General features: G+C 40.0%; 1 protein-coding gene across 2 annotated transcripts in view; it reads left to right on the forward strand.

Annotated features, from left to right (window-relative positions):
* The window catches only part of pld1a (phospholipase D1a), a 31933-nt gene extending 9048 nt beyond the window's left edge, over positions 1-22885 (forward strand). For both annotated transcript variants that reach the window (XM_063908991.1, XM_063908990.1), the window contains exons 2-26: positions 4667-4882; positions 5459-5628; positions 6030-6172; positions 8083-8188; positions 8532-8597; positions 9314-9372; positions 9590-9682; positions 10530-10682; positions 11332-11481; positions 12078-12161; positions 13651-13732; positions 14254-14364; positions 14491-14676; positions 15224-15434; positions 15725-15853; positions 16185-16303; positions 16769-16882; positions 18052-18162; positions 18400-18488; positions 18642-18755; positions 18938-18987; positions 19115-19249; positions 19699-19852; positions 20052-20169; positions 20744-22885. In XM_063908991.1, the coding sequence (XP_063765061.1) occupies positions 4699-4882; positions 5459-5628; positions 6030-6172; positions 8083-8188; positions 8532-8597; positions 9314-9372; positions 9590-9682; positions 10530-10682; positions 11332-11481; positions 12078-12161; positions 13651-13732; positions 14254-14364; positions 14491-14676; positions 15224-15434; positions 15725-15853; positions 16185-16303; positions 16769-16882; positions 18052-18162; positions 18400-18488; positions 18642-18755; positions 18938-18987; positions 19115-19249; positions 19699-19852; positions 20052-20169; positions 20744-20968 (3156 nt within the window). In that variant the 5' untranslated portion in view covers positions 4667-4698 and the 3' untranslated portion in view covers positions 20969-22885. The remainder of the gene's footprint in view (positions 1-4666; positions 4883-5458; positions 5629-6029; positions 6173-8082; positions 8189-8531; positions 8598-9313; positions 9373-9589; positions 9683-10529; positions 10683-11331; positions 11482-12077; positions 12162-13650; positions 13733-14253; positions 14365-14490; positions 14677-15223; positions 15435-15724; positions 15854-16184; positions 16304-16768; positions 16883-18051; positions 18163-18399; positions 18489-18641; positions 18756-18937; positions 18988-19114; positions 19250-19698; positions 19853-20051; positions 20170-20743) is intronic.
* The last annotated feature ends 3158 nt before the right edge of the window (positions 22886-26043 follow it).

The raw sequence follows: 26043 nt of genomic DNA on the forward strand, positions 1-26043 counted from the left end.
AAAGAGGCCATTCCTTTTTTTTCTCCACCTCCTATCCCTGAAAAGCGCGCTAAATGTGTCTGCAGACCCTTAAAACTGACAGGTGAGGTGCCTGTATGGCAATGTGGGACTTGCAAGCGCCCCGGGTTGTATTGCAATATTGTTACAAGGCCCGGTTGGATTGTCTTTTGGGTATGTGGGCGCTATACTATATATAAACGAGATGGGCTAAGATCTCACACCATTCTTAGCTGTGTGCAAAATCTTTCCCCACACTGTTGTCTCTCAATACAAAACATGACCAAGCAAAGGCAACTCATTAGAGCCAATGCTGACTCAGCAACAGACAGACATGCTCTGGTTACGATTATAAAAGCACTATAAATAGTGTAAAAGGGCTTCTCTCTTAACAGGTTGTTCTCCTAAAATGCTGTAGTGTGTTATACATGGTGGAGGAAACATGCAAATCAGCCACCGGTATTCAACATCATTATGTTTTCATTTTTCCTATCTTTATTATGAAGTCATTTAGAATATTCCCATTCAATCTCACCCCGTTATCCTTACTCAGGGAGTTAAACAGAATGAGAAAGGGATCGGATGAATGACGAGCGTAACCTATTATAATGCCGTCACTGAAGGCAACTGGTGGCTGCTGGTGACTCCTCTGACGGTGAGAGCGTGTTGGGTCTTGTTAATTGCTGTGGGAATGTTTACTGGTAAGCGGTTATCTCTTCGTGAACGTGCTCGTGTGTTACTTACTTGTCACGATCATTTTAGTTCCAACAGAAGAATTGAAAGCTTTGCAGGGGAATGAAGGGCATGTACCGTTTCTAAGTCTGGGTTACATTGTTTTCCTAGAAATGTTAAACTTGGGTAGACTTGTGGTTTGTTTGATCCAGGCTTTATATGGAGATTAAGTTTGACAATGACATCAGTAGAAAGTGTGTGTGTGTCTGTGTGTTTGTGTCTGTGTTGTTCCTGCCCTGACTTGTTCCAGAGCAAACTGTACAGAAGTCTAATGAATCACTACAAACTCATACTTTAGTGCTCCTCCCTGTTAACAGTAAACTAAGAAGACACTTTTTATTTCTAGACTTTGGTAAACTTTATGCCACATTTCGAGTAAACCTTTTTGTTTCTTGTCCAACAATGCATGCTTACTTAATCAGTGACTGCTTACTGTCTGCTTTTATCAGAGAAGTTGTCATACGTTAACAATTTCAGTGACATTCTGTTTATCTTTTCACACTATTGCATCATTTTTGTGGGACGGGATGAGATAACGGGGACATCTGCTACTCCCTTCTATCCTATCTCACTACAAACCAGTATGCTGGACTAGCATTTATTTATACTGATTTACTACTGACCAGAACCACAGTACATAAAGCATTAATTGAAAACAGTAGATTAATCATGATAGAGCACAAACCTATGACCCACATTGTTGTACAACAATAAGGGAATGCATGAAATAACCCACAAAATCCAATCCTTTTAAAACATTTCTGTATTTACAGTTTAATCTCTTGTTCAACACTCTCTCCTTTCCTTTATTCCCTTTTCTTATTTTCTACTTCACTCAGAGGAAAGTTTGTCAATGCGCAACGTGCATGAGGAAGTGTCGGATGACTAATCATTTCACATGGTGGAATTTTGTTTGTATTGGTCTTCCTTTTTCCTGTGTTTTTATCTTGACATTACTTTCCCTTTTAAAAGATTTACTGTAGCTGTGAAGTAATGTTTAAAACTCCACACCCTGTCTGTATCCTGTCTTAGTAATACTGGGATTTTAGGGGGCAGTAGTAAAGCATCATAACACAAAATCAATTGTCCTAACAGGTTTAACTGTTATTTGGCTCATCAACAGTAGCTTTTCATGCAGAATAAAACCTGTGTTCTCAGTGGTGTGTATCGGTGAGGTTATAGGGAGACTGAAACAGAAAGCTGAGCAGTTTGTTCCTTTACTCAAAGTAAACATGAACATGAAAGTACTTTTCTGCGTGGTGCAAATAGTGTCCGTTAGGCAGCCTGACATTTGCCCATAGTGTTTGTCTTTGAAGCTTTTTGACTGTATGTTTAGTTCACTGCGTTTAATCCTTCTGTCTTGTTTGAGCACTGTACCTACAGCTAGTAGCATGACTGCACAGTGTGGATGCACCATTTCCATTTCATAGGTGCTGACTGAAGGCATGTGTCTGTGATGCTAAGCCTTGAACGCTCTTACTCAGCATGGTGTCTTACAAATTGCAACACCGGTATTTCATTACTGACCTCCCTTGCTATGGGTGCAGTCAGTCCAGTCATTCGTATACCCAGACACAGTATTGAGTACGCGAGTACACAATACTTCATTTAACACATTTTTGATTTCATTATCTGTATGAGGTGTTCTGAACTACTGTTGATGGCTACTAAAATAACGAAGGGAGACGTCCGTTCATTTCAGATGTTTACTAAAATAAAGAACTTAACATATTTACAGCGAGTGGTTGGCTTGAATTGTCAGCATCCTTAACAACATAAAACAATGGCCGCTGTACGACCTACAACACTGCGTGACGTAACACGCACAATGTCCCATGGGTAATGAAGTCCATTTCAAGTCCATTTCCTAAGTATATCCCAACTTAAATGACCTAAAGTCCCTTTTAATCTAATCCCATATCTGAAACATGAACTGTTATTCTTAACACTTACTTATAAATTGACTAACTTATTAAATGTTGCTTTTAACTATTCCTTTTAAATCATCTGTTCTAAATAAATTCTCTTCCTAACAAATAAATTCACAACATGAGGAGGAGGTTATCAGCTGACTGATTCAGTGTGTGTGTGGGAGTCATTAATGGAGAACTGAAGTCAGAAAGTTGGTTTGTCGTTATCTGGATTTAATTAGGTTAGGTTTTAGGAATATCTCTGAAGTGAATGACAGACGTGGCGAAGCTGCTCATAAAACGAAAGTGGGGTTGTGTGTGTGTGTGTGTGTGTGTGTGTGTGTGTGTGTGTGTGTGTGTGTGTGTGTGTGTGTGTGTGTGTGTGTGTGTGTGAAAGCTTTGCATAATGTCATATTCATAGTCAACATTTACATTTTGGATTTTTGTCTGGAATTCTGTGGCAACAACTTCCTTTCTTTGGAATATGGAATAATGCTGATGTTTCGTGATGTGGATGATACATTTCAAAATGATTCTTCAACAAACTCATTTTTATTCATCTTAGAAATAATACGTAAAATGCACAAGGCTGAAAAGAACACAACACTTAAACACGTTTACATTTACTTTAAAGGGCCCACTGTGTGTCTATAAATAAGATTTCCAAGTCATTTATTGGATTCATTACTGCTTACCGTTACTAAATAATAAAACTGTCATGATATGAAAAGGAGAGGAGGTTATCAGCTGATTCATGCATTGTGTGAGTCATCAATAAACAGCGAAGGTGAGTCAAAAAGTTGGTTAGTCATTCACTGGATTTAATTAAGGGAATTTCTTAGGAATGCCTCTGAAGTCACAGACACCAGTGGTGATGGGACACATGTTTCCATTGGTTACGTATCCAGCAATCATTTCCAAAGACGTATGACAGCACCTGATATGTGTGCAGAGTGGAAGGGTGGGATATGGTTTGCGGGAGTTCACTAAGTCATTCAATGTGTCACTGAACAACAGACGATTATTTGTCATAGTCGTATGCTACTTAAAAACTGAGGTGATTGATGTCTCAATGTCAGTTGTCCGACCTGGCTGCAACACTTTGAGAAAAATCTATTATTTACAGCAAAACTCAATTATTTACAGCAATGCTTTTTTTCTCCTCTGACCTTCAACACACTGGTCACCGCAGACCCCAGAAATAATTCTCAAAACAAACATTTTTTAAGTGCTGCACCCAGGCCTTATGTGGTATCAGAGCTAACAAAACTGATGCATGCGGCGTTGTTGATCGTTTTCCTCAGTTAGAAAAAACTACATGTATTTCAATTATTATTACTCACAGAATGCTTAGATGTTACATTGTTAAAAGGCCCTTTTAGTGCTGAGGTGAATGATGACATGAGGTCAGCACTCTTTAACTTATAGAATATAAGACAATGAAAAAGCCTGGCATAGAAAAGTGTTTGGGTCTCAAGGATGAATGAAGTAAAGGGATTTCCTTCATCACACTCAGTCGGTGTGTCTTTAGAGAGATAGAAACTCTTGGTATTTTAGAAGAATTTCACCAACAGACTTCAGGGATAAAGGTACGTAAGGACATTCACGCAGGTGGAAAAACATTACAAATGCAGATGCTTCCAAATTGTTTTAAAATAATGATGTGAAACGCGCTACAGTATCATAATGCTGTTGCCAGAACAAAGCCAATTAAAAACCTGAACTGTGTGACCTCTTTAGCAGATCATCTCTGTGACCTGACTTTTAGCACTGAAAACAGTGTGCCTCTCTTTTTGCATACTTGTCATCCATATGGGACTATCTTTACAGCACATTGGGGTATTGTGTAAACAGTCATGTTCAGTAAATGGTGGAAGGCTAAAAGGCAAATGACGGTCATTCTGTGGGAGTGAATGAACCCAGGAAACGGTCACATAGAGAAGAACACACTCAAGGTTTTTCAAAATCTCCAAGTTTTATTCCTTCCACAGCAAATGAAGTTTTAATTTCATTTTGATTTCTTCTAGGTTCGCCCTGCTCAGGGGCTTAACTGCCGAGCATGCTAGGGAAAGCTCCGCCTGCAACCAGTAGCCTCAACCTGGTAACCTCTGAGGTGTCTGACGCCACATCGGCCCCGGACGCTCACGACGGTATCACGATGGCCGACCTTGTGGAGAGCCTGGACACCAGAGAGCTGGACATGGGGGAGGGAGAGGAGAACGAGTATGATGGAAGCTACTTAGGTGTGTTTGCCTGACTGTTTGCAATTTCACCATAATATCCCACAAAACTAAGATGATACAAACTGAAATATAGCAATAACCAATCACTAGTTATCCTAGTGAAAACAGTACAGATGGTGAGATGATTCATGATCCTCCAGGGGAATAACTTCCAGGAAATTAAACAGATTCATTGTGCGTAAGCTGTTTATATGACCATATGAGCGTGTGCTCTCTTATTAGAGTTGATCCCTGGGAAATCAAGGAAAGCTGAGTGGTAGACATGCCAGCTGAGGTACAGTGGGCTCAAATTGACCAAACAATACACAAAGAAATACTTGAGTTTGTAAGCCTTCAAACTGGTAATCTAACAGTACAAGAGTATGAGGGTGGATTTATCCTTTACATAATTTAGACCGTACAAACTTTACCAGAGAGAAACATTTGACCCAACACTGCAAAGTAAAAGTCTTGAACAAAAGCCGAGTTCTCAGTGATGCAGCCTACTCGCTCCTTAGCAGCCTGAACAACTCCTACATGCGGGAACACACACACAAAAAAAATCACGCTAACCACCCGCCTCCCTCTTCCTCCTAGGGGACTGTCGTATCCCATTTTCAGCGGTGTATGCCACAGTGGGCTTCAAGGAGGCCGTCGCCAAGGTCTACCTTCCCACTGTGCCCATCACCGCCCGGATACTGGAGGTGGAGAGATTCACCACCGTACAGGATCGCTTCAACCTGTCGCACCAGAGGAGTGTCAACAAGGTACTGCACACAGTGTTTATGGCGAAGATCTTTACTATGTTTCCTTCTTCTTCTTACGTAATTTTTTTTTTTTATCATGGAAAATATAGGTATCAGATGTTAATTGAAGGATGTGTTTGATAACATTTCAATGAGCTGATGTTTTCATACATAGAGACTTAAAATAAGGGCAATAAACCATGAAGATACTAATTTAGATACCTTTAAGTACCACAATCTTCCTTTGTGTGTTGGGTTTAATAGCCAACATGCTACGATGAGAGCATAATGTCTTACATGTTGTTAGAAATGACTACAAGTAGCTATTGCTTTCATTTTAGGTATTTTGGTTGAAATGCTTGCATCCAAAATCACCATTTCTGTCTCATTTTGTCTCCCCTCAATGTCTTTTGTGTGTTTAGTCTCTGCCGGCAGTGTTTAAGATCGAGCTGAAGCACGGTGAGTTCACCTGGGTGGTTAAGAGGAAGGAGAAACATTTCATGGAGCTGCACAGAGAGCTGAGGACGTACAAGACCTTCATGAGGATACCGCTGCCATCACGCAGGTTGGCGCCTTCACACACACACACACACACACACACACACACACACACACACACACACACACACACACACACACACACACACACACACACACACACACACACATTTACACTCCCACAGAGACGTGCACATGTGCGAACACAAAATCACTCACAAGTTAAGACGTACACACAAATGCACACTTGTATTTGTCACATTGAGTTGACCTTGTGGGAAATGCTTTCTTTCCACACCTCGAGAAAGTGAAGTCTCTCTCACACTCACACACACACACACACACACACACACACACACACACACACACACACACACACACACAGGAACACATAGGGACACAAACAAGCTGAGAATGATTCACATATTAAAATAGTAGTTGTAGAGGCAGGGATGTGTTTTCTCACTTGTCACTTGGGGTAATAGGTGTGTGTGTGTGGGCGGAGCTATGTATGTGTGTGTGGCTGTGGGTGTGTGTCACTGGGGCTGAGTGATTGCCTAATGAATACCACCTGCATCTACCGGGGAATCTGTTTTGTTTGAGACAGGGAGAGAGGAGGCAGGGTGCTGAAGTTTCTGTTGACCGCTAAACTGCTAAACTCTTTCCACCATATAGTCCAGTACAGCAAGTCACTCAACAATAAAATGTATGTTAGCATGTATGTTTTATTGCAAGGGAAATAAAACATCTTCAACTGCAGTACGGCTTCAAGTTTCCTCCTTGGATTCAGCGTGTCAGGCAGAGCCCTGTGTTCCCCTCTCTGTGACTACTTTAGCGCTTGATAGTCACTGAACAGTAGTGTTACGTTTAGGCAAATACACCTTCTTGCGATTTGAATGAAGGTGTAATATTGCTGCTGTGTCTACACATGAATTATGAATCTAGAATCAAGAGACGCTTAGCTTAGCTTAGCATGCTGGAAACAAAAGGGAACACCCAGCGTGGCTCTGCCCAAAGTCTCCATCGAAACGTGCCAGGACATTTGCTGTAAATTTTGCAAATGGTTAAACCTGTTCTGTTTATTTTTGTTATAACTGCAGGTTTTCCTGTTACGCTCAGACTGCTGGCATTGCCGCAACAGTTGCCTGCGCTCAGAGCTGATTCCGGCAGCTTATTTTCTCTAAAACCTCAACTGTTGTAAACATTTTTTACACATTAGCTTGTGTTTGTTTCAAACAAAGAAGACACAATGTTAATACTTGGTGTTGGACATTTGTTTTATACTCTGGAGTTCAGACCGAGCTTGTCTTTTCATCAAAATCTTAAAGATATTTCCCGAAGTGTCAAACTTTTCCTTGAAGTATATCAATCTCCTACTTTAGTTTAATATATAACCTTTCCATATTGCACTGGTACACTGGACATTTCAACTATCATGTTTTCCCTCACCTCCCTCCCCCTATCATCCTCTTGTGATGTACACACAATGCAACAGAGGAATGTTGCCCTTGGACTTTAATAGGATTTACTTTTGCCCTACTCCCTCCCTTTCTTTGTCTGTGATCTTGACTTGATGTTATAGAAAGAGGAGTATGGTGGATTCTTTTTACAATTGGTGTATGCTCTTTTGCCTCTTAAATCATTCTCCCTGTTTTCAGTTAAATAGCTTTTCACTGTTACGTATTCCTGGTTGATGTGACACAACACAACACTGAGCCGGTCTGCATCCTGTCAATTTGTTCAAGCTTTTATATCTTCCTGTCTAAACACCTGCTGGCAGCGAGATACACAGGAAATGATGTTTTTAATTTAGGAGCAGCGGCTGAAATAAGGTTTTTGGCTTCAGGGAATGGTGGCACAGTTCCTCCTCAAACTTGAAGTGTGGACACACTGTGAGAGTTAACAAGCTCTCTCTGGTAAATCAAGTAGCTTGTGGACTTTTGAAATAAGCCTCTTCATTTCCTCCCTCTGTCTCAGCCACACGGTGAGGAGAAGGACGGTGAGGAAGAGCGAGGTGAGGGAGATGCCCTCCCTGCCGAGGGGAGACGAGCTTGTGAAAGACGAGCAGGTCTCCAGCAGAAGGGTACGTCGTGTCTGTGCCTGCAGCCATTTTTTGCCTGATATCCAGTGTGAAAATTCACTTTTGTAATACTTAACTTCATGGCAAGGAGCTATCCTGGCCCTTGCCTGTTGCCATGGTTCTCAAGTCCTTGCCAGCACTTGAATCCTCTAAAACCCTCTCTGAGTGTGTGTGTGTGTGTGTGTGTGTGTGTGTGTGTGTGTGTGTGTGTGTGTGTGTGTGTGTGTGTGTGTGTGTGTGTGTGTGTGTGTGTGTGTGTGTGTGTGTGTGTGTGTGTGTGTGTGTGTGTGTGTTTTGTCATAAAAATACTCACAGTGGCCAATACATAGTGTCTGTGTTTCTACAGAGGCAATTAGAGGACTATTTGAATAAGCTGCTGAGGATGGCCATGTACCGCAAATATCACCATACTGTGAGTAATCATACTAAGCTCTGCAACCAATGGCATCACCACGTAATAGCTGCCTGAAGTTTAAATGTATACTACTTGTGCGTGTATTAATATTTCATTAGATGTGATCACATGTCAGCTTCTCCAGATACCTGAGATGCACTGTATAAGCAAATATTGTCAACAGTATTTTTTTCTGTTGCTCTTCCTTATGATGCAACATTGCGTGTTTACAGAGATGATTATTAGTTTGTCCATGGCAACATGTCTGCTTTATGTTGACACACTCACATTTAGGTATATTATTGCTGCCTATTTAGACTGGCAGGGGCCTAATGCCTGTTTGATGCCCTGAAGACACTTTGGATTCTGTGCAAAAAGAAGATAATTAAGATGTTCAATAAACAACATATACAAAACTGTATTGTAATAGTGAGTGTTCTATTAATATCTTGCATTTTAGACCAAATTAGACCTAACTCTGAACTACTATACATGTATGAGCTTGAAAAGACACTTGTGATATTAATAAACCACATAATTTTGACACGTTTAAAAATGAATACAAGAGATGAGAACCCAGGTTGAGATGATACTGTAATAGCTGCCTGCTCAGAGTCACATTAGGATGTGTACAAAGCAGCATGCATCAAGTTTGTTTTCCTTCTTTGTTTTGTTTGGCTATCCCAAGACTCACTGTGTGAAGCCTCTTGTTGTCTCTTCCTGTCTATTCTCAGATGGAGTTCATTGACATCAGCCAGCTGTCTTTTATTCATGACTTGGGGCCCAAAGGACTGTGAGCGTTTTCTCTTCTTTCAAATCTTTTTTTCTCTCCCATCTGTAAAAACACTGTCCCAGGTGGCTAAGCATTGAACAGCACAGTGAAGCACTTGAGCTCAAATAGAGAGGAACAGTGTCTTCATTTTTAAACTTCAAAGTCTTTAATATTTTATTCAGACATGCCATATACATTTTTTCAGGTCATACTTAACTTCTCTTTCTGTCTGTCCCAGGGAGGGGATGATCTATAAGCGATCAGGCGGACATCGTATCCCCGGCATGAACTGCTGCGGTCACAGCCAGGCCTGCTTCCGCTGGTCCAAACGGTGTGTGTCTCATTACGTGTTTTCCAATATTTTCTGCTGTCCTGCTCATTGTTATAGTAGCCAAATTTACATAAAGCGTATCGATGTTCTTGACTGTTTCTTCTCCTTGTAATCAAGCAGACACAGTTCACTTTTCTAGCAGAGACTTTAAGCAGTTTTCATGGTGCATGTTTTGTTTTCGTTCATCTTAATAGTTAGTCTCTTGCCATTTTGTTTGTACTACAGTGTACAAGTGGGATTGCTCATGGTGATAAAACACAAGGAGAAGCTTTAGCACTTTTTTTACTTTTCTATCTTTAACTGTTGAACCTATCGGTGTGATGGATGCTATTTACACCATTCAACATTTCCGACTCAGATTGTTACCAGGAAGGTGTCAATGTGTGGGTGTTCAAACACACTGACCACTTAGTACACAATTTGAAAACATAATATTGATAATATCTTTAAAAGTATTCTATTCTATGTATGATCTCACTTCTATTGTATGTTATTGCTGACAAAATCGTTGTGCCATCTTCAGCCTGGCTGAATTGGCACGTGTTTGCCTCCTTCTTCATCTGTTTGTCTGTTTTTATTTCTCTTTATCGCAGCCAAATAATTATGTGAGCAGTTTTATTGTTGTTTTCTGAAGACAACACAAAAAAATCCCACACGTTTGAAACACTCTGCTCGTCCACCTACATCTCCATGATGATTTTCTTCCTACACCTTTTCTTTACAACAAGAAATATAAGAAATCCTTCACAGCAATAAATCAAGAGCTGGACTATACGTAATTACACCAATATTTAATCTGATGATGATAATGAGGACTGTGTGTTTGTGTTTCTGTGTGTTTTTGTAGCTGGTTGGTGGTGAAGGACTCGTTCCTTTTGTACATGAAGCCCGACTCGGGGGCCATCTCTTTCGTCCTGTTGTTGGATAAAGAGTTCAGCATCAAGATGGACTCCAAAGACACAGAGACCAAACATGGAGTCCGGGTTGACAGCCTCTCCAGGTTAGATTTGTTGTTGCAGTTCCCAAAGAGTCAACACTTACACATAGTAGACTCAAAGTGAATTAGACTTTTTTTGTCCTCCCTTCAATCAATTTGTGCTGTTATGTATCCTACAGCAAAATAAAAACTCTTTCAAGGGACTTCCCACAGTAGCGATTGGTGTAGGTGTGGTGCAGCATTGTTAAAGAATGGAGAGAAATGCATTTGACAAACAGATTTTACAATACTAGGTCATTCCTGATGGCTAAACGTTTCTTCGGAGTCCAATTTGCACTTCATATATGAACCAGTGTTCCAAAAAATTAATGAAAAAATCACCGAGACGTTTATAAATCACAGCTTTAATCTGCTGTCAACAGTCTGCTGTTACACAGTGGGTCCTTTTAGCTCCTTTTCATTCCAACACTCCTAATCCAGGGCTTATTTAATTTTGGGAGTGATTACACAGCTATGTTATCTCATAAAAGAAAACACAATCACTGCTTTTAGAAACAGCAGTGTGTTTAGCCAAGAGAGAACATTGAATTAAAATGTTTTGTCACCATGTGTTTCATGCTGGAGTTAAAAATAGAATAACTACGCATATGTTTGAACGCATGCATGTGTTTCATTTTGTTTCTGTTTGTATCTGTGCACATCCTCCTGGCAGGACATTGGTGTTCAAGTGCAGCAGCTACAGACATGCACGCTGGTGGGGTCAGAGCATCGAGAGCTTTGTGAGGAATCACGGAAAGGCTTTCCTCAGAGACCACCGCTGCGGGTCTTTTGCACAGGAGCAGGAAAACATCCCCGCCAAATGGTAACTACACTGTGAGGTTACAAAAAACACCAAATTAACCAACACAAAACAATGTGCCTTGGTTGTGAAAACCACATTTGTTTCTTTCTGACAGTCCCGAGTAGCATCCTACATTCAAAATGTCACTTTTATACATTAACATAACCTTTCAAAGATTGTTTTGTAGATGTGGTCATGATCTCTAAAAGAAAGCTGCAGAGTGAACCTCATAACACTTAAAATACACACATTTCTCTCTTATCCTTCCACTGGTAACTATGGAAATCTATTAGAATTTTTCCTTTTTTTGCATTTTCTCCCCCTCAACTGGCAGTTCCTGTGATATTGAATCATCCGTGCGATAATGTCCTTACGTAGTCTTTGTACTCAGCTCTGAACCTGAGAGAAAAACATGCTGCGGTCCTGTGAGCTAAAGGGGGAAAAAAAGTGTTTAAAGAGCACTTATGTCGTGATGACACAGTTGTGGGTGTTGCCTTAAGCTTGAAAGGTTTAAAAAAAACTGGGGAACGTTAGTTCATGTGTGGGTGTGTACTGTCAACACAAGCACACCTGACAGTGAAGTCAGTTTTTACTCTTATTTATGTCATTATTTGAAGGTATGTGAATGGAAAGACTTACATGGAGGACGTGGCTGATGCTCTGGAGGAGGCTAAAGAGGAAATCTTCATCACTGACTGGTGGTGAGTGTCAGTATTTTTTTTTGTGTGAATAACAATGATGTCAATGAATTGGGTGGAAATGTGTCTGCTGACAGAACTCTAAGTGTGACAAGTGTGAGAGCACAGACATAAACAGCTCAGTGTTATCCGTCCTGCTTCAACACTGCACAATTCAGTGCACGCTAAAACACCGTCAGAATAACAATCCTAGAGGAGCAAAACAACAGAAAACAGCCTTTTAAATACATACTTATCAGCCCTGTTTGACAAAATGACAATTGATTATGGCAGATGCTATTTGTACCCGCGTGGCTATAGTCAACAGTGCTATTTGTACACTTAATTTATCATTTATTTCTTGGCTTTAAGACAAAAAAACAACAGTAGAGTAATTATGCTTCAGTATCTAATTGTAGTTAGTAGGTGATGTTAAAGATAGTATCATAATCCAGCGTTAAAACAATATAGAATAGTTCTGATGGCTTATTTTATTAGTTGGTAAGCACCCATAGAGTAGATATAGTTTTTCTGAAGAACGAGCTGACACCTTGACACCCTGTAAATGTAGTACCTGCTGTTAGAGATTACATTATGTATTACCCACAAGTCTTGGCTGTCTTGCAGGCGATGCAATGGTACTGGCTCTAATTACAGTTGCATCCACACACCCAGAATAGAAATACACTGACACAAAGACAGTCTCCATATAGTATCTGTTTACACTTCTGTTACACACTCTTTGTCTTTCATTATATCGTCTTTATTTACTGTCTTGGTCACGTTTCTCACACATGAAGTGATTATGGGACCTGTCAGAGGGCCTGTAAAGTGTATTTATGCCACTCTGAACTGTGAGTGTATGTTAGCATGGTATGTAATCAGTGTTGAGATTCTGAAACACTTAAGGTTATGTTAAAAACAAAGAGAAAACCTCATTTGTCTCGTGGGATAAACTGGTTGGATGACAGTTACACCTGGGGGTACAATAACCTTTGCAAACACTGCTAGATTAATATCTAATATTAATAACCAAATCAACTGCATATTAGATAGACCGCTCGTGAGACTTTTGTTTAATTATTTCGTTAATTGTGTTTTTAGGGTGTTTTTGAAATAAGAAATAAAGAGTTTATTGTCTCCACAGACACAGTTATGGTATTCGTGACAGTGTAACTTCAAATTTAATAGTTTATGGTCCCTCTTTGAGGTGGCTGAAATCCCTCTGTGCCAAGGCAGTAACCACTGGGCTTATGGTCTTAACCAATGAGGTGTCAGCCTGTGTAATGTGACCCGATGGCAGTGTAGGCATGTAGGCTCAGGGTGCCAACGTCAATGATTCATGAAAATATATCATTATGTCATGTCTGTCATATTTCAAGTGTGTGAAATTTGTTGGTAGTTTTGCAACACTGAATACAAACATCTATTTTCTGGTTGTAATCAGTGATGCTGATGCATTTGGAAAACGGTTATTTACTCTTGTGTGTTTTTTATCTATGTTTTTCCCTAGGTTGAGTCCAGAGATCTTCCTGAAGAGACCTGTAGTGGAGGGGAACAGGTGGAGGCTAGACTGTACCCTCAAACGCAAAGCAGTAAGTCGGTCAACGTAATGACAGAGTAATGACCCACAGGCCAAGTATTTATAGCTACATACGCTGTAATCAAACAAACATGAGGATTACTTTGGATTCATAAAATGGTGCATTCACTTGCTCCTTGGAGGGTCCCATTTCCAGAGCTTTTTTTCTGACTGTGCTGTGTGCATGAGTTTTAACCGGTAAACAACATGGATGCAACAAAGAAAGATGTGTTGTATTTATCACTCATAGTGTTCAAGCAGCATATTGATGACTTTTTCTGAGTTTTTAATGTGAATTTTCCTGAATGGAAGCTTATTTTTATGACTATGGCGACATAAATGTTGCACAAGTGCCCTATCAAAAGTTATTCGTGTATCTGCCCCGTGATTGGTCGGATCTGCTCACATAATACACCCTTCGAGCAACTTTCAACAAAATCGGGGAAGCAATTTTTCTGTAATCTTTCAGACAAACGTGTTGCATGGAAATAAAACGGGGTTCTTTACACTGTAATTCATGTTGTCTCTCTACAGCAACAGGGAGTGCGCATCTTTGTGATGTTGTATAAAGAGGTGGAGCTCGCCCTGGGCATCAACTCGGGCTACAGCAAGCGGACACTGATGCACCTGCACCCCAACATCAAGGTAACTGAAGGATTATGGGTAGTTAAAGATCATGCAGTTAAAAGAGACCATCTGTTACAAACACACCATTTAATATTTTATGTGTGTGAATTCATGTGAGCTGTATTTCCCATGTTTTTTTCTTAGGTGATGCGTCATCCTGATCACGTCTCCTCCTCCGTCTATCTGTGGGCGCATCACGAGAAGATCGTTGTCATTGACCAATCTGTGGCCTTCGTGGGCGGGATCGACCTGGCATATGGTCGCTGGGACGACAGAGAGCACCGGCTGACAGATGTCGGCAGCGTCACGCGCTCGGTGGCTCTTGAGCAGGTTGAACACACACAATTAAACACAACTAATTACACGTCCTGTCTACAGTCGTGAGTGAGATGCAATACATGTGGCTCTAATGTAGGGTTAAAATATGAGAAAGAAGAGAGAGGAAGAATATGATGAAATCTATTTCCCTCAAACTCACACAGCTGCAGAGAGGTGGTGAAGACGAAGCGTTGCCCTCAGTTGGCTGTGTATGTGCATAAATACAGAATTGAAACAACACTTTCACAGTGCAAACTATGAAAAAAGTTCCTTCTTTTAATAGAACTTATACAGTACAGGCACACACAAATGTTCATATAAAACCACACAAAGATATTCTTTACTTTTGGCATCATAGTGAAGAGGATAAACACACTTTAGGCAAACCTTTGCATGTGTAACCTCAAGACTACACCACCATCTAGGGATGAAAGAAGAAATTGGCACCTCATCAGTATTGTAAGATGAAGCTTTAAAAAGAAAAATTGACATAAGCCAGAAATGACTTAACCAATCCAATTACTGAGTGGATATTCAGTGTTTTCTTCTCTGATCCCAGGCTGGCTCCACCACCACTCCGTCCAAAAAGGGCGTGTCCTCCGTTGACGTCTCCAACATCAACGGACGAGGGGCGCCGCCCAGTGACCCGGTGGACTTGCCGAAGCTGAAGGGGATCGGACGCAGCAGGAAGGCTCGCTTCAGTCTGTACAGACACCTGCACAAACACACGCTGCAGCACGCAGACAGTGTGAGCAGTGTGGACAGCGCAGGTGTGTTCGTATGAGAAGACACAGAGAAAATCTGAATCATAATGTTATGTGAATTATCTGAATAAAAGGCACATTGTGTGAAGGATATAAAGCTGCTATACACAGTAAATGCAGTCCAATTACCATAATATTCTCATTCAATTTGTGTGTGTGTGTGTGTGTGTGTGTGTGTGTGTGTGTGTGTGTGTGTGTGTGTGTGTGTGTGTGTGTGTCTGTGTGTGTGTGTGTGTGTGTGTGTGTGTGTGTGTGTGTGTGTGTGTGTGTGTGTGTGTGTGTGTGTGTGTGTGTAGGGAGTGGTTCAGTGAAAAGCCTAAAGACCGGCGTTGGAGAGTTGCAGGGGAATACACGCTTCTGGCATGGAAAAGACTACTGCAACTTTGTCTACAGGGACTGGATCCAGTTAGAGAAACCTTTTGATGGTCTGTTTCACACACACACACACACACACACACACACACACACACACACACACACACACACACACACACACAAACACACACACACACACACACACACACACGGAAAACACTAACAACTAATCACTAACACTTCAACTAACTTTGAAAAGTTTACATAATTGCTAAATGTAAAACTACTTTTTTAGTATACAATGCCCTTACTCATTTTAATCCCATTTGACCTCCTTCTATCCCTCCCTTTTTCTACTGCAATGCTGTATCTTTTTGTGTCCTCTATCCATCTCACACCCATTTTTTCTGTCTTCACTCGGTTGCCCCTCGCTCTCTGCAGACTTCATCGACAGATACACCACTCCCAGAATGCCTTGGCACGACATCGCCTCGGTGGTTCACGGCAGAGCCGCGCGCGATGTGGCCAGGCACTTTATTCAGCGCTGGAACTTCACTAAGGTACTGTAACCCAAACATACACACACACACACACACACACACACACACACACATATATACACAGTGTCAAAACAGAGACACAAAGACATGTAGACCAGGATTAAAACATTAATCTTACAAAACTTGTGTTTGTTTTTAAAACAGCTTTAAAGACGGCTAGCCTTCAACCTTTTATTGCATATTTCTAATGCTAATTGATAGCCATTATCATAGAAATTAAGAATGAACTAATGTATTTAACTGGGTAAAATCATGTCTTGTTGACTTAAAACAAACACACACTGACACGGTGAAAGCTTAGGAAACTGTCTGGCTGGGTAAGTGGAAGAAACACTATAATCTTCACTCTCACACTTCTGCCTTTCCATTGCTTCATATGTTTCCTCCTGTTCTCCTCTGTTTACTCTTTTCCATTCCTCCTCTTTAACCCTTCCTTTGCATTTTATCCAACCGTCTGCCCTACAGATCATGAAGCCAAAGTATCGCTCTCTCTCTTATCCATTCCTGCTGCCCAAGTCTCACTCCACCGCCAGCGACCTCCGATACCAAGTGCCTGGCTGTGTCAACGCCAAAGTGCAGGTAGGAGAACTGAGCACGCCATGCACCAGTTTTACCTTTAACTGCACTCATAAAACACATATTGTGGAAAGTGTTGTTTTTTTCTTTCTTTATAATTACACAAAATGATAAGGTGAAGCAAGACCCACCCAAACTTTGAGCCAACCACTTCTAGAAAATTACAGAGAAAAACGAGGAGTATAAACTCCCACTTTCCATCAGTTCTCTCCACAAACCAGCCTGTAAGCTCTGCTGGAGAACGATAAAAGTGAGTGTTAAAAAACCCTCCCTGGGCCAAGAAGTTATATAACTACAAAGGTTTGAACACGTGATGGATACCCAGAGGTTTTTAGCCGTAAGGAACCGACCTTTGAGTGAGATGCTCGTCTAAAATAAGAAGCGTACAAAGATCCCATCGCACTTCATCGTGTTTCCTTTTAACTGAAAATGTTCTTCTCAGTGTCGTCTTGTGGATGTTTGTGTGTTTCATTCAAACTGTGTGTCCGACAACTTCTCACATTACAACTTCTCCATGTGTGTTTTTTATAGCCAGTGAAAACACACACCGATTTTATAAATATGTCTCAATGAATGTGCAATATTATTATTATAAAAAAAAGTTTATATTATATTTCCTGTGAAGTTCATTTCCTCTCGGGTAATATTTCAATTTGAATGATTATTTGCCATGAGTAGAGTTACAATTTAACTTCTCGCTGTACATTTTACATCTATATTTAACTGAATATGTCATTGTAAATACTAAATGTAAATAATATCCCACTACTGTATATTTTGTTAGCTGTATTTTAGCCCTTCAGTATTGTTTTGTCAGATAGTTTACATATCTTTATCTTACGGTCAACTTATATATTTTCACTCTTTCAGTTCTGTTTTATCTTCTATTTTGAGATGTTTGTATTTTTATTGTGTACTCTTCTAATGATGTGCAATACTTGCTAAAGTAAATCCAATTTTGGATCAATTAAGCACATCTTATCTTATCTAACACATCTAGTGTTTGTTATAACCTTATACTGATCACTGAATGTCAGTAGTTAGCCTTTTAGGATATAATGATATATAACTATACAATCTGATTAACTAAAGACACATGTATCCATAGTATATTGGTGATGACCATTAACGCGTATAATTGCTGCTATAATATTTATATTTCTATGCTTCAGGTGTTGCGGTCAGTCGCAGATTGGTCGGCAGGTATAAAGTACCACGAGGAGTCCATCCACAGCGCCTACATCCAGGTCATCGCCAAGAGCAAACACTACATCTACATCGAGGTAAAGCAGCACTGTGGATATGAAAATACAAAATCATAATGAGAGTAAATACTCTTTTACACTTTTTGTGTATTTCATTTTGTACTAAAATGGAGTTCAATTCATTCATTTAAAATACTAGAGTTACAAAAAGGCTAAACTTTAAAATTGTGTCTATCTTTTCTGTAACATAACGTTTTAGGAACAAAGTATGAACTGTTTTAATGGTCTGTCTTTTATTTGGTCTTCTCCTCTCAGAACCAGTTCTTCATCAGCTGTGCCGACAACAGGACGGTCTACAACAAGATCGGAGACGCCATCATTGAGAGGATCCTCAGAGCGCACAAGTACTTCCCTTTTTTCTTTTCTTGGTTGTATGGGTACTTGTGAAAAAAGGAAGGTGTTGAAAAACGATTGGTCTCTTCTTTTCTACTTCTGCTTCTCTCAACATACCACAGCTGCTCTGTGGGTTCATGTAACCAATTTGTGTTTGCTCACAGGGAGGGTAAGAAGTACCGGGTGTATGTGGTCACCCCCCTGCTGCCTGGTTTTGAGGGGGACATCACCACCGGAGGAGGGAACGCCATCCAGGCTGTGATGCATTTCAACTACAGGTGGAACACATGATGCTGAAATACATCTAAATTGATATTGAAAGAGGAAGAGTGAAGGGAAATGAGAAAGCATATGTGGAAGTATCTTTAGAAACCTATTGTGTTGTATTTCTTTCAAGTTCAGAGTCTAGGATGTGAAATATTCGATTACTTTCTGATTTAGTTTCAATCTGTGTCCTCAGAACCATGATCAGAGGAGAGTACTCAATCATCTCCCAGTTGAAAAAGGAGAGTAAGTACAAAATTACATTTCAAATGAAACATTTTGATACCTATACCTATTAAAGTTAGAGTTGCAAATATTCTTCCATTTTCATCCTCTTTTCCTCTCTTTTCCTCTTCTCTCATCCCCTCTCCAGTGGACGACCATTGGATGAACTACATCTCCTTCGCTGGACTGCGGACTCACACTGAGCTGGAGGGACGGCTCGTCACAGAGCTCATTTACGTCCACAGCAAGATGCTCATCGCTGACGACAACACGGTCATCATCGGTCAGTCTCTCGTCTGCTCACTTACATTCTGTCTCCTTTTTTCTTCCATGTTGTTTTCACTAACTACTATACTCAGTCTCGTCACTTTTCAAATGTGATGAATCCAAATATCTGGCATTGGTTGTATGTCTTTAACAAAGTGTGCAGTAACAAATGTGAACACAAATAGTGACTGCTGCAACATAGCTCTGCTGCGCCCTCTGGTGGCTGATAAGGCACAGTACTTCAGCTCAAAAAGGGTTGAAATATGACTTCTTGCAACTCTTTTTTTGGATTTGACTATTCTCTAAAGTATTTATTCTGACATGATTGTTAAGGTAGGTCAAATAAAGGTCTATTGGTTTATAGAACCATAATATTATTGCTATTTGAAGCATGATTAAGATGTAACGCTACTAGTCAGACGAGTGCTGATATATTCAGTTTCTTTTTCTGTTTGATTGTTTCAGGTTCTGCCAACATCAACGACAGAAGCATGCTGGGTAAACGTGACAGCGAGGTCGCGGTGATTATCGAGGACTCTGAAAAGGTCCCTTCGATGATGGATGGACAGGAGTATGAGGCTGGACCCTACGCGCTGCAGCTGCGCCTCGAATGCTTCAGGTGTGTGTGTGAATGAGCGTTGTGTTTAAGGAGCACATTCCACAATCTGGTGGAAAATAATGCAAAGTTATAATTTGATTCTAAAGGACTAATACCTTGCCATCCATATCTCCTCAACATCCATCTAAAATCTCTTTTACGTGTCTTACTTGGTTTTTTTAAAAGTACTGTATTTTCTAATTGATCTTCTCTTGAACAGGACCATCCTTGGAGGTCACACTGACACCACTATTGATGTCTCTGACCCGATCAGCGAGCGCTTCTATAAGGAGGTGTGGATGACCACGGCTGGCCGCAACGCCACCATCTATGAGAAGGTACGGGGATACATGATGGGTCATTAGACAGAGGAGTTAGCCCAGGTGCTAGATGGTGCTTTTTGAATTAGCTCTTGCTTAAAAATCATTAGCAAATGTCACCTATTAAGATAATATCTACAACAAGTTTAGGATTCAATAAATACTAAGGCATAAAGTGAAGTGGTGACCATTCTCGTACAATCAATCACCATCAATTTGTGCCAGTAGTGGAGCGGGAAGACAAAAATGGCCTGACTGTGTTGACTTAATCACAATGGTTCATCCTGGGACATATCACACTCAGTTTTTCAACCCCCAAAGGTCATCAGGATTTTTCCACAGCAAATCGTGAGTGGGCAGTCAATTGTCCTAGGGCAACATACGTGACTCTGAATTGGTATTAACGTATATGTAAGATGTTTCTTTGGACAAAAGCATCAGCTATAGTAAATTACATGTATTGTAACCTTGAATATTTGTACTAAATTCCATGTCACGCTATCCAATAAATGACATTGAGCTACAAAAAGTGGTTTCAAACTAGTACAAATCATCAGTACGTAAACAGGACATATGTGTGTGTTTTCTACAGGTGTTCCGATGCCTTCCTTCGTCCCTGGTGAGGAACATGTCCGAGCTGGAGCAGTACCAGTCCAAACCGGGTCTGGCTCAGTCGGACACGGCCCGAGCTCAGGAGGAGCTGCGCAAAATCCGAGGCTTCCTGGTCCAGTTTCCTCTGGACTTCCTGTCTGAGCAGAACCTCATGCCCTCTGTTGGAACAAAGGAGGCCATGGTCCCAACGGAGATCTGGACATAAAGGATGCCAGGAACCTACACATCAGAATTTCACTTTTTTAAGCATCTTGAGTGAAGTTTCATGATCGTCTTTGAATTTGTAGTATTGGATTATTGCAGAGATCATCTTAAATCCAGAGAGGAGTGCGACCTCTGGATGATTTGACTGCCGGGCATTGACGAATCCCTCAGATCCTGTTTCTACTGAAAATCACTAAACTGTAGTCAAAGCTTTTTTGGGTAAGCATTAACTCTATTGGGATGTATGAAGAGATAAGACATCGCACTTGAGGACAATATTTATGATGGCATTCAAGCTGTGGAGATAAGGAACAGCCACATGAACTTTGGTTTTCGGGAATCAACTCAACCCTGCCGACGTATCCCTTTTGGACTGTTGGAAACGCTAACAAGGCAGCAAGGATTACTAAGGTATGAGGGCGAGGCAATAGCAAGTTTTTGACAATGACGCTAATCAATATTCAGCTCTTGGTTTAAAATGATCCCAAAATACACCGACATGGTGATGCATGTGACTTCCTGAGTTTGTGGTCTATTCTTGTAAAGTGCATTAGTGCTAAGTACGCTGTTTATGAGCTCACAGACGACTGCATTAGTTGAGTTTCTAAGTGAGTTTTCTCAGATGTGTCTTGATGGGGTTTTTTTCTGTAAAACAAATCCAAAATGTGATCGCTCTTTCCTGTGCAGAGGAAAACACTTCTACCGGTTCATCAGTGGTGCATGATACTACTAACTCATCTTGTTAACATAATTCTAACATGCATGTACCAATCACATCTCTGGAAAACATTATATTTCCTGTCGAAAGTGTTTTGTGACAGGTAACCCCACAAGACATGATGAAGTCTGAACTTTACTGGTGAAATCAAAGGGAGCTGTGTTGATCTGAAAAAACAATAATTCAACTCAGGTGCAACACCCGATGTTCAGAGGCTGTATCAACGGTAATTATCAGAGGCTGGATGCGACAATCGGGTCACTGTTTCAAAGTAGTCATTTCCTCTTCGCTCAACAGATGGTGCTATTTTCTTAAAAATCCAGTTTGTGTACAGCGGTCTAATATGGGCCTTTTACTTCCTCCTGCTTCTTTTCTTAGTCTTATAGTGTTTGAAACAATGCAGACATTGACATTAAAACATTTATTTTCCATATAGCTTGCATCCCATGCCAGAGGCAAAGCGCTCACGTGAAGATGGAGTTTTAAATCGCTTGTTACGTTTCCAGTTTCCACGCAGTTCCAGTGGTTTTCTTGAAGCTTTTTACTCAACGTCAACAAAAAAAAGAGATCTTTTTAAAATGTAACACAGCCTGTTATCTGTCAAAGAGGAACTACGTTTTCTAGGGATTCTTCTGGCTTGTGACTTACAATATGAAGCACATTTATAAATGTTTGGACTCTGTGTAGTCTGGTTTGTTTTAATATCGGTCACAGTATCTTGATTATCATCAACCTCCTCTGAATGTGGTGTGAAGGAACCACTCCTTTAGATTCCAGCTGATCTCTGTTATGTTATTGCAGATTAGTTGAATATATATTGTTTTTGAATGGGACCAGGGGATTGATGGATGTAAGTGACTGAACACATCCCAGCCTCTGAACTTGATTTCAACATCACCGTTTGTTTACCCTTGCTGGATTTGTCGTTTAATTATCCATGGAAAATTGATCATGTAACTTTCTTTAAACATGTATTTTTTAATGTATGGCATCTGATGGTTGTGACTTCATATTACTTTTTCATAACCGTCCGCTACCTGTACCCCTTGAGCTCAATTCAGCTGATCTTGCTTCCACTGTTTATGTATCGTACTTTTTTTTTCTACTTTTGAAACTTTTTGTTAATGTTTGTCTGTTCACGTAACACAGTGTAATTCATAATTTAAGTGGCAAACAAATAAAATTATATTTGGAAATGTTGTTTCTTTCCGTTGACTAAGTTAATATAAGAACTGTTTTCTTTATGCATTTTTCTTTATTGAATATTTACATGTAATTGAAGGATGATTTATTACAGAGATCTCAAGTCTCTTTCTTTTTTTATCAGTTACACAACTTTAATTTCATCAGTGCAAAAGTCACAAATCCAAAATAAATAAATATGTATATGGCTCAAACTGGAAAAGTAATCAGGGTATAATTGATTATGGTATGAGAGTAAATCTGCCTTAATTGCCAACAAGGAACAACACACAGTTTTAAACAAGCAAGAACCTGCTTTTCATAAATGTACTACACAGTCAGTGCACTTTTTTTCCGAAGTGTTGTGAATTTCCTGGAGCAAAGGACTGGTGCAACCCAGGCAATTAAACATTGAATGTTTAAACCGCATGTGAAGACAAAGAATAAGAGAGATTCTTGGGAAACTGAAAGACTTGCCCTACCTCATGCCTCAGTCAAACTCATTGAGTTGGCAAACTGTTTACACACAGACCTCCCCCTTTAGTACTGTTCATAAAGCTTAGAGGACAACAGGGACTTCTTACGAATCGAACAGGTTTCCTGGCAGTTCAACTGGATTGTTTAAAGCTTTTTACTCTGCGAGAACATATAATCCCTTTCCCTTTCAAGCTTTTTAAAGGAATTTTGTGTGACCGACAGTGCAACATAAACTGCCTGGCCAAAAAAAAGTCACGCACGCATTTGCTGTGGCATCGTTTCCACAAGCTTCTGCAATGTCACATTTATTTCTGTCTTGCATTAATTTTTCACCAAGATCTTGTATTGATGACGGGAGATTCGGACCACTGCGCAAAGTCTTCTCCAGCCCATCCCAAAGATTCTCAATCAGGTTCAGGTCTGGACTCTGTGGTGGCCAATCCATGTGTGAAAATGATGTCTCATGCTCCCTGAACCACTCTTTCACAATTTGAGCCCGATGGATCCTGGCATTGTCATCTTGGAACATGCCCGTGCCATCAGGGAAGAAAAAATCCATTGATGGAATAACCCGGTCATTCAGTTTATTCAGGTAGTCAGCTGACCTCATCCTTTGGGCACATTGCTGAACCTAGACCAGACCAACTGCAGCAACCCCAGATCATAGCACTGCCCCCCACAGGCTTGTGACCTTTTTTTTGGCCGGGCAGTGTATTTTGTGTATGTTAACGTGGGGAACCTGTGTTTTTTTTTTATCAATATCTTGATAGTTCAGCAACTTCCTCTAAATGTGATGATTCACCTGAACAATCCAGCTATTTTGATCTAAAACATAGACTGTCTCCGAAAGTAGCTGGTTAATAATCCTCACTGAGGTTTTTATATAATAATGTCCAGCCTTGGAGCTGCTGGAAGAAGAATTCCTATAAATCCACAACATTTATAGTTTCACTTGGCAGGAGTCCTCTGTATTCTCATGAGTGGGCCTTTGGTTGTATCATGATGATGATGTCACGCTCCCAAAATGAGAATCAATGGGACTTATTTTTGCAGAAGCAGATACTCACTTAAAGTGTATTATCGATATATTTTGAATGGGACCAGAGAATAACATCACTGCCTTTGATTCATCACAGACTAAAGGTTTTGGGTTTCAATTTGCTCTGATTTTGACATCACTGTGTTGCGTACCCTTGCTGTGTTTAATCATTGCGTTATATTTTTAATAGGTATCATATAAGATGTAGGAAGACTTTCTTTCTGCAGTTTAAAGTATTTCTGAAGTGACTGCTCATGTAAGTTAATGTAAGAATGTCCCTTTTTTCAGTTTTCTTTATTGTGTATGTTGATTGTAGTGTATGGAATAATTTCCCTTTAAAAATATTAGGTATTGCGAATGTTCGACTGCTTTTTAATGATCAGATAGTAAAGGTGAGAACAGTCTGACAAATTATATTGCAAAAACAAGCGCGTCGCTGGTTATTCATTGATGGAATAAACGTTCACTGCCAAATGTTGAATTTAACATGGGTTATCTAGTTGTTTTTTTTTGCCAAGTATTATAAATCTAGTTTATTTGTCTTTTGACAGTACTCCAACTTTATGAAGGTGGAATTGCTGGAGTACTACTATTTATTTATATGTGCAAGATGACCTAGAGTAAAATTGAATAGCCCTACAATACCTTTCAACTAACTTTTGTTGACTGTCAGTGTGTTTCCTCATCCTTGATGTTAAATTGTGTTTGTAGTTGTACTGAGTTGCATGATATTCTGAAGTGCTGTTGTTATTTTATACACAATTGTACGACAAAACAGCTGCTCATGCAAATAATAATAAGGGTTATTTTGAAGGGTGTCTGATTTATGTCTGATCTGAGTGTCGTAAATCACAAGACTGAAGAAGTGATAAGTAATCAAATAATTATATTTAAGTGCAGCTTGGCAAAACAATACTTTCTTAGGTAAGTTCTCAGGAAACCCTACAGTGAAATGCTGGAGCCTCAGGGTAAAGAATGAATTCTCTGGAATTGGCTCACACCTGAGAGCTGTTCAACAACAAGATCCTGCATCTCTTAACTTGACAGGTGACAAGTAATGAAGGGCACGATCTTATACAAGATGCCAAATGACACCCATCATGACAGACATTTTATTTTCATCTGGTCCATCAATGCATTGCTTTTTATATATATTTTTTATGTTTTACATTTAATGGCTCCTAAAGTAAGATTAGGAGTCACTGAATATTGTTTTACTCTGAAGGGAAATTCCAAGGAGTAGGCTATAAAATAACATAAAAAGAAATATTCAAGACAAACACAAGTGTCTCCAATTGTACTTAAAAACAGCACTTGAGTAAATCAATTTTATAATAATGCAAAACTAAATTGCTGGAGATCCCATTAAAGACAAATGTATTGTGCAGGATGGACAAAATACCAGGTAACCGACAAAACCCTGAATTAAAAAGTCAATAATCCTACAATACATGTCCCTATATGTTTTGTAAATGTCCTACATATTTTGAAGTGATTGTGTTATTAAGTCCACCCTTAGTTGTAGTTTGTTAGGGGGGGGAAAACGGCAGGGTGTAGAACTTTTAAGTAAAGAATTATATAAATGTAATTTACTTTTGTTTTATTCGTTTCTCAGTGAAAAGTAATACTAAAAACAAATATGTATTTCTTATGTAGGCCT

Source organism: Eleginops maclovinus, chromosome 19 (assembly GCF_036324505.1).
Source record: "Eleginops maclovinus isolate JMC-PN-2008 ecotype Puerto Natales chromosome 19, JC_Emac_rtc_rv5, whole genome shotgun sequence".
Lineage (NCBI taxonomy): Eukaryota > Metazoa > Chordata > Actinopteri > Perciformes > Eleginopidae > Eleginops > Eleginops maclovinus.